The sequence below is a fragment of the Petromyzon marinus genome, chromosome 80 (genome assembly GCF_048934315.1).
Source record: "Petromyzon marinus isolate PM22_M1 ecotype Great Lakes invasive population chromosome 80, UKy_Petmar_22M1.pri1.0, whole genome shotgun sequence".
Taxonomy (NCBI): Eukaryota; Metazoa; Chordata; class Hyperoartia; order Petromyzontiformes; family Petromyzontidae; genus Petromyzon; species Petromyzon marinus.
This window is the reverse complement of record NC_133746.1, coordinates 10555049-10567862: the sequence shown is the minus strand read 5'-3', so window position 1 is coordinate 10567862 and position 12814 is coordinate 10555049. Positions and strand designations below refer to the sequence as shown.

General features: G+C 53.3%; 1 protein-coding gene across 2 annotated transcripts in view; it reads right to left on the bottom strand.

Moving 5' to 3' along the window:
- Positions 1 to 12414, bottom strand: part of LOC116938320 (uncharacterized) — a 33438-nt gene extending 21024 nt beyond the window's left edge. Inside the window, exons 1-2 of one of the 2 annotated variants that reach the window (XM_076057299.1) lie at positions 12293 to 12414; positions 1682 to 1742 (exon numbers count right to left, since the gene is read on the bottom strand). In XM_076057299.1, the coding sequence (XP_075913414.1) occupies positions 1682 to 1742; positions 12293 to 12308 (77 nt within the window). In that variant the 5' untranslated portion in view covers positions 12309 to 12414. Of the gene's footprint in view, positions 1 to 1681; positions 1743 to 2270; positions 3050 to 12292 lie in introns of those variants that run through there. The other variant, XM_076057300.1, reaches the window with a different exon arrangement.
- Between the last annotated feature and the right edge of the window lie 400 nt (positions 12415 to 12814).

Sequence of the window (12814 nt, the reverse complement as noted above, 5' to 3'; positions counted from 1 at the left end):
GGCCGAGTCTACCTAGGGGAGAAGGCTCAGGTCCGGTGAGTGGTAGGGGTAGAGGCAGGGTGAGTGGTAGGGGTAGAGGCAGGGTGAGTGGTAGGTGTAGTGGTAGGTGTGAGTGGTAGGTGTAGAGTGGTAGGTGTAGAGTGGTAGGTGTAGAGGTAGGTGTAGTGGTAGGTGTCGAGTGGTAGGTGTAGTGGTAGGTGTAGTGGTAGGTGTAGAATGGTAGGTGGAGTGGTAGGTGTGAGTGGTAGGTGTGAGTGGTAGGTGTGAGTGGTAGGGGTAGAGTGGTAGGTGTGAGTGGTAGGTGTAGTGGTAGGTGTAGAGTGGTAGGTGTAGAGTGGTAGGTGTAGTGGTAGGTGTAGAGTGGTAGTGGTAGGTGTAGAGTGGTAGGTGTAGTGGTAGGTGTAGAGTGGTAGTGGTAGGTGTAGAGTGGTAGGTGTAGAGTGGTAGGTGTAGTGGTAGGTGTAGTGGTAGGTGTGAGTGGTAGGTGTAGAGTGGTAGTGGTAGGTGTAGAGTGGTAAGTGTAGAGTGGTAGGTGTAGTGGTAGGTGTAGAGTGGTAGTGGTAGGTGTAGAGTGGTAGGTGTAGTGGTAGGTGTAGAGTGGTAGGTGTAGTGATAGGTGTGAGTGGTAGGTGTAGTGATAGGTGTGAGTGGTAGGTGTAGAGTGTTAGGTGTAGAGGTAGGTGTAGAGTGGTAGGTGTAGTGGTAGGTGTAGAGTGGTAGGTATAGAGTGGTAGGTGTAGAGTGGTAGGTGTAGTGGTAGGTGTAGAGTGGTAGGTGTGAGTGGTAGGTGTAGAGTGGTAGGTGTAGTGGTAGGTGTAGAGTGGTAGGTGTGAGTGGTAGGTGTAAATAGTAGGTGTAGAGTGGTAGGTGTAGAGGTAGGTGTAGTGGTAGATGTGAGTGGTAGGTGTAGAGTGGTAGGTGTGTGTGGTAGGTGTGAGTGGTAGGTGTAGAGTGGTAGGTGTAGTGGTAGATGTAAGTGGTAGGTGTAGTGGTAGGTGTGAGTGGTAGGTGTAGTGGTAGGTGTAAGTGGTAGATGTGAGTGGTGTGAGTGGTAGGTGTAAGTGATAGGTGTTAGTGGTAGGTGGTAGATGTAGTGGTAGGTGTAAGTGGTAGGTGTGAGTGGTAGGTGTAGTGGTAGGTGTGAGTGGTAGGTGTGAGTGGTAGGTGTGAGTGGAAGGTGTAAGTGGTAGATGTAAATGGTAGATGTGAGTGGTGTGAGTGGTAGGTGTAAAGGATAGGTGTTAGTGGTAGGTGTAGTGGTAGGTGTGAGTGGTAGGTGTGAGTGGTGTGAGTGGTAGGTGTGAGTGGTAGATGTGAGTGGTGTGAGTGGTAGGTGTAGTGGTAGGTGTAGTGGTAGTTGTAAGTGGTAGGCGTGAGTGGTAGGTGTGGTAGGTGTGAGTGGTAGGTGTGAGTGGTGTGAGTGGTAGGTGTGAGTGGTGTGAGTGGTAGGTGTGAGTGGTAGGTGTAGTGGTAGGTGGTAGGTGTGAGTGGTGTGAGTGGTAGGTGTAGTGGTAGGTGGTAGGTGTAGTGGTAGGTGTGAGTGGTGTGAGTGGTAGGTGTGAGTGGTAGGTGTAAGTGGTAGGTGTGAGTGGTGTGAGTGGTAGGTGTGAGTGGTGTGAGTGGTAGGTGTGAGTGGTGTGAGTGGTAGGTGCGAGTGGTGTGAGTGGTAGGTGAAAGTCACCCAGCGTCAACGTTGGCCATCCCATACGGCCCTTGGTGCCGTGCAGACTGCGGCGGAGATTCTGACGAAAAAGACAAAGGCGGCGTGAGAGACACAGAGACAGAGAGACAGAGACACACAGATACAGAGAGAGACACACAGAGACACAGAGAGAGAGACACAGAGAGAGAGACAGAGACACAGAGACAGAAACACAGAGACAGAGAGAGACAGAGACAGAGAGAGAGACACACAGAGACAGAGAGAGACACACACAGAGACAGAGAGAGAGACAGAGAGAGACAGAGAGAGAGACACACAGACAGAGAGAGAGACACACAGAGACACAGAGAGACACACAGAGACAGAGAGAGAGACAGAGAGAGACACACAGACAGAGAGAGACACACAGAGACAGAGAGACACACAGAGACAGAGACACAGATACAGAAACACAGAGACAGAGAGAGACAGAGACAGAGAGAGATACACACAGAGACAGAGAGAGACACACACAGAGACAGAGAGAGAGACAGAGAGAGACACACACAGAGAGACACAGAGAGACACACACAGAGACAGAGAGAGACACAGAGACAGAGGCACACACCCAGGACCCAGAGAGTGGTGGGGGTGCTTGGAACCCATGAGTTGTCGTCTTGGCTAACTGCGCATCTCCAAACACCGGGCAGGGGTCCGATCGTGAAACTTCCCAATAAGCCGTGGTGGTGGTGGTGAAACGGAGAAGATTACAATGAGAAATGCAGGCGATGGATCCCTCCCTGGGTTAATGATTTGCACAAAGCCGCCTCTCCGAGCCAGCCGTGTGGTTGTGGCGAGGAATTTGTTGAGATTCCGAAGGGGGATAATCAGCCCCCCTCCGACTCTGTTTGTACAGATAGCGTGGGTGAGTCAGTGAGTGGGTGGGTGAGTCAGTGAGTGGGTGAGTCAGTGAGTGGGTGAGTGAGTCAGTGAGTGGGTGAGTGGATGAGTCAGTGAGTGGGTGGGTGGGTGAGTCAGTGAGTGGGTGGGTGGGTGAGTCAGTGAGTGGGTGGGTGGGTGAGTCAGTGAGTGGGTGGGTGAGTCAGTGAGTGGGTGAGTCAGTGAGTGGGTCAGTGAGTCGGTGAGTCAGTGAGTGGGTGAGTGGGTGAGTCAGTGAGTGGGTGGGTGAGTCAGTGAGTGGGTGGATGAGTCAGTGAGTGGGTGGGTGAGTCAGTGAGTGGGTGAGTCAGTGAGTGGGTGAGTGGGTGAGTCAGTGAGTGGGTTAGTGAGTCAGTGAGTGGGTGAGTCAGTGAGTGGGTGAGTCAGTGGGTGAGTGGGTGAGTCAGTGAGTGGGTAGGCGGGTGAGTCGGTGAATGAGTGGGTGAGTGAGTGGGTGAGTGAGTCAGTGAGTGGGTGAGTCAGTGGGTGGGTGGGTGAATCTGAGTGGGTGGGCGAGTCAGTGAGTGGGTGGGTGGGAGAGGGACTTAGTGGGTGGGTGGGAGAGGGACTGAGTGGGTGGGTGGGAGAGGGACTGAGTGGGTGGGTGAGTGGGAGAGGGACTTAGTGGGTGAGTTCGTGAGCCAGTGCGTGGATGAACGGGTGAGTGGGCGAGAGAGTTACTGGGTGAGTTAGTGAGTGGATGGGTGTGTGGGTGGGTGAGTGGGTGGGTGTGTGGGTGAGTCAGTGGGTGAGTTAGTGAGCGAGTGAGTGGATGAACAGGTGAGTGGGTGGGTGAGTCAGTGAGTGGGTGGGTGGGTGAGTCAGTGAGTGGGTGGGTGAGTCAGTGAGTGGGTGAGTCAGTGAGTGGGTGAGTCAGTGAGTGGGTCAGTGAGTCGGTGAGTCAGTGAGTGGGTGAGTCAGTGAGTGGGTGGGTGAGTCAGTGAGTGGGTGGGTGAGTCAGTGAGTGGGTGGGTGAGTCAGTGAGTGGGTGAGTCAGTGAGTGGGTGAGTGGGTGAGTCAGTGAGTGGGTTAGTGAGTCAGTGAGTGGGTGAGTCAGTGAGTGGGTGAGTCAGTGGGTGAGTGGGTGAGTCAGTGAGTGGGTGGGCGGGTGAGTCGGTGAATGAGTGGGTGAGTGAGTGGGTGAGTGGGTGAGTGAGTCAGTGAGTGGGTGAGTCAGTGGGTGGGTGGGTGGGTGAATCTGAGTGGGTGGGCGAGTCAGTGAGTGGGAGGGTGGGAGAGGGACTTAGTGGGTGGGTGGGAGAGGGACTGAGTGGGTGGGTGGGAGAGGGACTGAGTGGGTGGGTGAGTGGGAGAGGGACTTAGTGGGTGAGTTCGTGAGCCAGTGCGTGGATGAACGGGTGAGTGGGCGAGAGAGTTACTGGGTGAGTTAGTGAGTGGATGGGTGTGTGGGTGGGTGAGTGGGTGGGTGTGTGGGTGAGTCAGTGGGTGAGTTAGTGAGCGAGTGAGTGGATAAACAGGTGAGTGGGTGAGTAGGCGAGAGAGTCAGTGGGTGAATTAGTGAGTGGATGAACGGGTGAGTGGCTGTGTGGGTGGGTGGGAGAAATAGTCAGTGGCTGAGTGAGTGAATGGGTGAGTGAGCGGGTGAGCATGTGGGTGGGTGAGTGAGTGATCCCCCCCGTATATCCTTAACAGATTATTTGGGCAAGTGCTGTTAGCAAGAAGCACCTATGAAGGCCGGCACGGGTACAGACAAAGATCCCCCGTGTAGTCTTGAGCAGGCTGTTGTGGCAAGTGCTGTTAGCGAGTAGCACCTATGAAGGCCACACAGAGATTAAGATCCCCCGTGTAGCCTCTAGCAGCCTGTAGGGGTAAGTGCTGTTCCACACACACAAAGCTCCCCCCCGTGTAGCCTCTAGCAGCCTGTAGGGGCAAGTGCTGTTCCACACACACACACGAAGACAAAGCTCCCCCGTGTAGCCTCTAGCAGCCTGTAGGGGCAAGTGCTGTTCCACACACACACGAAGACAAAGCTCCCCCATGTAGCCTCTAACAGCCTGTAGGGGCAAGTGCTGTTCCACACACACACACGAAGACAGAGCTCCCCCGTGTAGCCTCTAGCAGGCTGTAGGGGCTAAGTGCAGCAGCGACCCAACCGCTGCGCCACCACTCCCCAAGCGCCGTGTGCAAACAGCACACGTGGGGTGGCGCGCGAATTGCGTCAACAAGGAACGCGGAGCGGTCTCGCCGGGCAGGTTTGGCGAGTGACCCCAGTAAGTAGCGGGGGGAGGGGGGCGGTCCATAAATGACGTCACGCGATTTTGGACGATTTTTGACCCCCCCCTCCATTCGTCACACGACGTCACAAAAAGCCAGCCACCTCCCCCTCAAATATGACGTCACAAAGCTCTGACCCCCCCCAAAAACAAAAAAATATTTCCATTTTTAAAATAAAAACGTGCTTCAAATCGCTTTAAACTATTGTCACTGCGGTGCGTATTTAATGTGGCGCTGCACCCTGATGTTGATGGAGTGTTGTTTTAACAATTCTAGATTTATTTAAAAGTTGCGCATTTTGATGTGACGTCACATTTCTCAAACAGCCCCCCCCCCACCTCGTCACAAATGTCTGAACCCCACCCCCTTGGTGCGTGACGTCATTTAGTCATTTATGGACGGCCCCTTGATGTGCTGACAGCACTTGCCCCTACAGCCTGTCACAGGCTACACGGGGGAGCTTTGTCTGTGTGTGTGTGTGGAACAGCACTTGCCCCTACAGCCTGTCACAGGCTACACGGGGGAGCTTTGTCTGTGTGTGTGTGTGGAACAGCACTTGCCCCTACAGCCTGTCACAGGCTACACGGGGGAGCTTTGTGTGTGTGTGTGGAACAGCACTTGCCCCAACAGCCTGTCACAGGCTACACGGGGAAGCTTTGTCTGTGTGTGTGTGGAACAGCACTTGCCCCTACAGCCTGTCACAGGTTACACGGGGGAGCTTTGTCTGTGTGTGTGTGTGTGTGTGGAACAGCACTTGCCCCTACAGCCTGTCACAGGCTACACGGGGGAGCTTTGTCTGTGTGTGTGTGTGTGGAACAGCACTTGCCCCAACAGCCTGTCACAGGCTACACGGGGGAGCTTTGTCTTTGTGTGTGTGGAACAGCACTTGCCCCTACAGCCTGTCACAGGCTACACGGAGGAGCTTTGTCTGTGTGTGTGTGTGGAACAACACTTGCCCCTACAGCCTGTCACAGGCTACACGGGGGAGCTTTGTCTGTGTGTGTGTGTGGAACAGCACTTGCCCCTACAGCCTGTCACAGGCTACACGGGGGAGCTTTGTCTGTGTGTGTGTGTGTGGAACAGCACTTGCCCTAACAGCCTGTCACAGGCTACACGGGGGAGCTTTGTCTTTGTGTGTGTGGAACAGCACTTGCCCCTACAGCCTGTCACAGGCTACACGGAGGAGCTTTGTCTGTGTGTGTTTGTGTGTGTGGAACAGCACTTGCCCCTACAGCCGGCTACACGGGGGAGCTTTGTCTGTGTGTGTGTGTGGAACAGCACTTGCCCCTACAGCCTGCTCAAGGCTACACGGGGGATCTTTGTCTTTGTGAGCAGAGTTGCTGATGAGGATCCATCGGTTGAACGCTTTCTCAGCAGCAACACCCGCACCGTGGCGATCCACACGCAACAAAAACAAGCAAAGCTCCCCCAGGTAGCCTCTGACAGGGCTGTAAGGGTGGGAGGCTGGCAGGGCAGGGCAAGTGCTGTTCGCAGCGAGTAGCAGCAGCGAGTAGCAGCAGCGCCTACGAAGTCAGACCCAGCTGGAGCAAGTGCTGGTGAACTTCTCCAGATGTTGACAGGCAATGGACCGGCTTCCACATTCGGTGTCTCATCATCATCAAAGCCAGGGACAGGTTTCCACATTCGATGTCTCATCATCATCAAACCCAGGGACCGGCTTCCACATTCGGTGTCTCATCATCATCAAAGCCAGGGACCGGCTTCCACATTCGGTGTCTCATCATCATCAGAGGCCAGGGACAGGTTTCCACATTCGGTGTCTCATCATCATCAAGGCCAGGGACCGGCTTCCACATTCGATGTCTCATCATCATCAAAGCCAGGGACCGGCTTCCACATTCGATGTCTCATCATCAAAGCCAGGGGACCGGCTTCCACATTCGTTGTCTCATCATCATCAGAGGCCAGGGACCGGCTTCCACATTCGATGTCTCTTCATCATCAAAGCCAGGGACAGGTTTCTACATTCGATGTCTCATCATCATCAGAGGCCAGGGACAGGTTTCCACATTCGATGTCTCATCATCATCAAAGCCAGGGACCGGTTTCCACATTCGATGTCTCATCATCATCAAAGCCAGGGACAGGTTTCCACATTCGGTGTCTCATCATCATCAGAGGCCAGGGACAGGTTTCCACATTCGATGTCTCATCATCATCAAAGCCAGGGACAGGTTTCCACATTCGATGTCTCATCATCATCAGAGGCCACGGACTGGCTTCCACATTCGATGTCTCATCATCATCAAAGCCAGGGACCGGCTTCCACATTCGATGTCTCATCATCATCAGCACTCGCACGAGACGGTGGGGGTATCACTGTGGTGATGGTGGTGGTGCCTCAACTGGTTAAACAAAATCAATCGTCATCAGCCGAGACAACCACGAACTTGGGCAATTTCTTCCTCTGCTGCTGGTTTCACCAAACCTGATGAAGCTTTATGAGACCTCCTTTGCCAGTAACAAGATATAGGAATAGGTTTTTACCCTTTTAACTGGCACAAAAAAACTGACACCTTTATTCAAGACATCATGTTTGCAATGACCACAACACAAGCAGTCAAAATGCAAACAAAAAGACAACTCTGATAATGATATTGGCACTGTCCTTGAATTTGATTGGTCCACACCCGAGACGGCTTTTCTTAGAGCCCTTAGTCTCACACTGGTGTTGGACCAGAAGACCCCAAAAGGCGTACAACTCAAAAACAGCGCACTATCAGAGTACTGAGTTGTACGCCTTTTGGCGTCTTCTGGTCCAACACCAGTGGAGACTTAAGGGCTCTAAGAAAAGCGGTCTCGGGTGTGGACCAATCAAATTCAAGGACAGTGCCAATATTATTATTATCAGAGTTGTCTCTTTTGTTTGCATTTGTGACTGCTTGTGTTGTGGTTATTGCAAACATGATGCCTTGAATAAAGGTGTCAGTTTTTGTGCCAGTTAAAAGGGTAAAACCTATTACTATATCTTGTTACTAGCAAAGGTCTCATAATGTAAATGCTCACCCCGAGCCCTCAATACTCTGATGGTGCGCTGTTTTTGAGTTGTACGCCTTTTGGCGTCTTCTGGTCCAACACCAGTGGAGACTAAAGGGCTCTAAGAAAAGCCGTCTCGGGTGTGGACCAATCAAATTCAAGGACAGTGCCAATATTTCGATTTAAAGCTTTCGTGACTGCAAGGAATTCATCTTCTTTGGTTCTTTCGCTAAAGTCACCAACACGTAGAATGAGAATAAAATAATAAATTGATAAAATAAAATAAAACAATTAAATTCTCACGACGTTTCGGCCACAACGCCTGCGGAGGCCGCTTGTGTTGTGGCCGAAACGTCGTGAGAATTTAATCGCGTTATTTTATTTTATCGATTTCTTATTTTATTCTCATTCTGCGTGGTGGTGACTTTACCGAAAGAACCAAAGAAGACGGTGCCAATATTGTTACCATCAAAGTTGTCTCGTTTTGTTTGCATTTGTGACCGCTTGCGTCGTGGTCATTGCAAACATGATGCCTTTGAATAAGGGTGCCCGGTTTTTTTTGTGTGCCAGTTAAAAGGGGGGGGGGGGGAAAACAACCTATTACTGATGAAGCTTGCTCCTTGTTTTTTTTTGCGATCCAAATGTCCGTCCATCCATCACGTCCCTCCCTTACCTCCGCGCGACTTCGCGTAAAGAAACCACAGAGCACGCGGGGGGGGGGGGGGATTCTCAGCTGGGGGTGGGGGCCACGACAGCTTCAAGTCTAGATGTTGCTTCAAAGCAGTGGACGCACACCCAAGCTGCTTTTAGATTGCAAATTCGAAATTGTGTTCCCCGTCGCTGCAAGTCCGGGCACAGAACGCCTCTGCGGCATGCGCACAGACAAAGTCGCCCCAGCGGAGAACACGGAGGGGCCTCGCCGCTGGGGCGAGTGGCTTTGCCCGCCGGCGGCACGAGGGCTTGCCCAGCGACCACGCCCGGCCGCCTTCGTCTCCCCGGCGGCGATGTTTATGCTCCGCTACACCGGGCAGTCATTTGAGGCCGAGCCGACCTAGGTGAGAGGTGGGGTGGGGGTGGGGGGAGGGCTCACAGGGCCGGTTGAGACGATCGTCATTGCTGCTGGTGGTGCTGGTGGCGGAGGCGGTGGTGGTGGCCGTGAGCGGGAATCGGAACTCGGGTGGGCCCGGTTCGTAGCGCAGCGTAGCGCTAACCGCTGCGCCACCGCTCCTCACGTGCGAACGACGCAAACACACACTGACACATACTGACACACACTACACACACACCACACACTCACACCACACACTGACACACACTGTCGTACACACACACCACACACTGACACACACACTCACACACTGACACACACAGGCACACACTACACACACACCACACACTGACACACACACTCACACACAGACACACACTGACACACGCTGACGTACACACACACTGACACACGCTGACGTACACACACACTGACACACGCTGATACACACCGACATACACACACACTGACACACACTGACATACCCACACACCACACACACACACACCACACACACACACACCACACACTCACCACACACTGACGTACACACACACTGACACACACTACACACACCCCACACACTGACACACACCGACATACACACACACTGACACACTCACACACACACATCACACACACTAACAAAGATAAAGATCCCCCGTATAGCCTTAACAGACTGTAGGGGCAAGTGCTGTTAGCGAGCACCTATGAAGGCCGGAACGGTACACGAGGGGGTGGGTGGCCAGCAACCACGCCCGACCGCCTTTGTCTCCCCAGTGGCGATGTTTACACACCGCACCAGGTACTCATTTGAGGCCGAGTCGACCTAGGAGAGGCCCAGGACCGGTTCGGATAATCGTCACCGGTGTTGGCCGTGAGCGGGAATCGAACTCGGGTCGCCAGGTTCATAGCGCAGCGTAGCGCTAACCGCTACCACCACCGCACCCCACACTAACACACTGACACACACACACATCACACACACAAAGACGACTCCACACACACACCACACACTGACACACACACCACACACACTGACACTGACACACACACAGACACACACACAGACACATCACACACACAAAGACGACTCCACACACACCACACACTGACACACACACCACACACACTGACACACACACTGACACACACACAGACACACACACAGACACATCACACACACAAAGACAACTCCACACACACACCACACACTGACACACACACCACACACACTGACACTGACACACACACAGACACACACACAGACACATCACACACACAAAGACAACTCCACACACACACCACACACTGACACACACACTGACACTGATACTGACACACACACAGACACACACACATACACATCACACACACAAAGACAACTCCACACACTGACACACACACTGACACACACACACCGACACTGATACTGACACACACATACACATCACACACACAAAGACAACTCCACACACACACCACACACTGACACACACACATCACACACAAAGACGACTCCACACACACCACACACTGATACACACACCACACACACTGACACTGATACTGACACACACACAGACACACACGCGCGCTCTCTCCATCTCTCACCATCACTCATCCACACTCCTCCCTAACCCTATCGGGTTCTCTCCCCCCTCCTCCCCTCTCTCCCTCTCTCCATCTCACCCTCTCCTCCTCTCTCTCCCCCTCTCCATCTCCCCCTCTCCTCCTCTCTCTCCCCCTCTCCTCCTCTCTCTCCCCCTCTCCATCCCTCCCCTCTCTCCATCTCCCCCTCTCCATCCCCCCTATCTCTCTCCCTCTCTCTCCCCCCCTCTCCCCCCCTCTCCCCCCCCACGCGCACTGTATTAGATGCGTCTCCACGTGTCATGCGTGGCTAGGAGATGTTGACTACCTCGCCTGGTGTGCAGGAGGTCGTGGGTTCTATCCCAGACCCTGACCCCTGCTGCTGTATATTTGGAGTCTGCGTCTCTTTCTCATCATCATCACGGTGGCTAGGAGATGTTGACTACCTCGCCCGGTGTGCAGGAGGTCGTGGGTTATATCCCAGACCCTGACGATGCCTGCTGCTGCTGATTATTGGACATCTGTTGCTACTGCACACCTGTGACGAAAAAAAGCTTCATAGCTCATCGGATTTCTGCTTCTGATATTTTGAGAGTTTTTAGAATCGACATCAGCGCGCGCTCAGAATATTTGGCTGTAAATGTCCACACGGCGATGGTGATGATGGTGGTGGTGGTGATGATGGTGATGATGGTGGTGGTGGTGATGATGATGGTGATGATGGTGATGATGGTGGTGGTGATGATGATGATGGTGGTGATGATGATGGTGATGATGGTGGTGGTGATGGTGATGATGGTGGTGGTGATGATGATGGTGATGATGGTGGTGGTGATGATGATGGTGATGATGGTGGTGGTGATGATGATGGTGATGATGGTGGTGATGATGATGATGGTGATGATGGTGGTGATAATAAGGGTGGGTGGGTAGTGGTGATAAGGGTGGGTAGGTGGTGGTGATGATGGTGGTGGTGGTGGTGATGATGGTGGTGGTGATGATGATGGTGGTGATGATGGTGGTGATGATAATGATGGTGGTGATGATGATGAGGGTGGTGGTGGTGATATCAGCAACTTAGTTAAGCTGCGAACGCTTGTGATGGCCCAGGGTCGTTTCAGCGCCACCGCTCCCCACACACATCACAGACTTACCACACACCACACATCACACACACACACCATACACTCACCACATACACTCACCACACACACACACCATACACTCACACCATACACTCACCACATACACTCACCACACACCACACACACACCATACACTCACCACACACATCCCAGAATTACCACACATCACACACACACCATACACTCACCACACACATCACAGACTTACCACACATCACACACACACCATACAATCACCACACACATCACACACACCATACACTCACCACACACATCACACACACACCATACACTCACCACACACATCACACACACACACCATACACTCACCACACACATCATAGACTTACCTCACATCATACACACACACCATACACTCACCACACACATCACACACACACACCATACACTCACCACACACATCACACACACCATACACTCACCACACACATCACACACTCACCACATACACTCACCACACACATCAGAGTTACCACACACCACACATCACACACACACCATACACTCACCACATACACACCACACACACACCACAGACATCACAAACTCACCACACACACACTCACCACACTCACCACACTCACCACACACACACTCACCACACTCACCACACTCACCACACACACACTCACCACACTCACCACACTCACCACACACTCACCACTCACCACTCACCTATCACAGTGCTCATCTTGGCCGATGGCGGAGGTGGTGGCAGTCACTCCCAGAGACCCCAGGTGAGTGACCCCTGGTGAGTGACCCCCAGGTGAGTGCGACCCCTGGTGAGTGAGACCCAGGTGAGTGACCCCCTGGTGAGTGAGACCCCTGGTGAGTGAGACCCAGGTGAGTGACCCCCAGGTGAGTGACCCCTGGTGAGTGAGACCCAGGTGAGTGACCCCTGGTGAGTGAGACCCAGGTGAGTGACCCCAGGTGAGTGACCCCAGGTGAGTGAGACCCAGGTGAGTGAGACCCCTGGTGAGTAAGACCCTGGTGAGTGACCCCCAAGTGAGTGACCCCCAGGTGAGTGACCCCCAGGTGAGACCCCTGTTGAGAGACCCTGGTGAGTGACCCCCAGGTGAGTGACCCCCAGGTGAGTGATCCCCAGGTGAGACTGGTGAGTGAGTGTTGAACCGGCCAGCTCCCGCACTGAGGAAAGAGACAGAGGTGATATGAGACACCTACACAGATAAAGCTCCC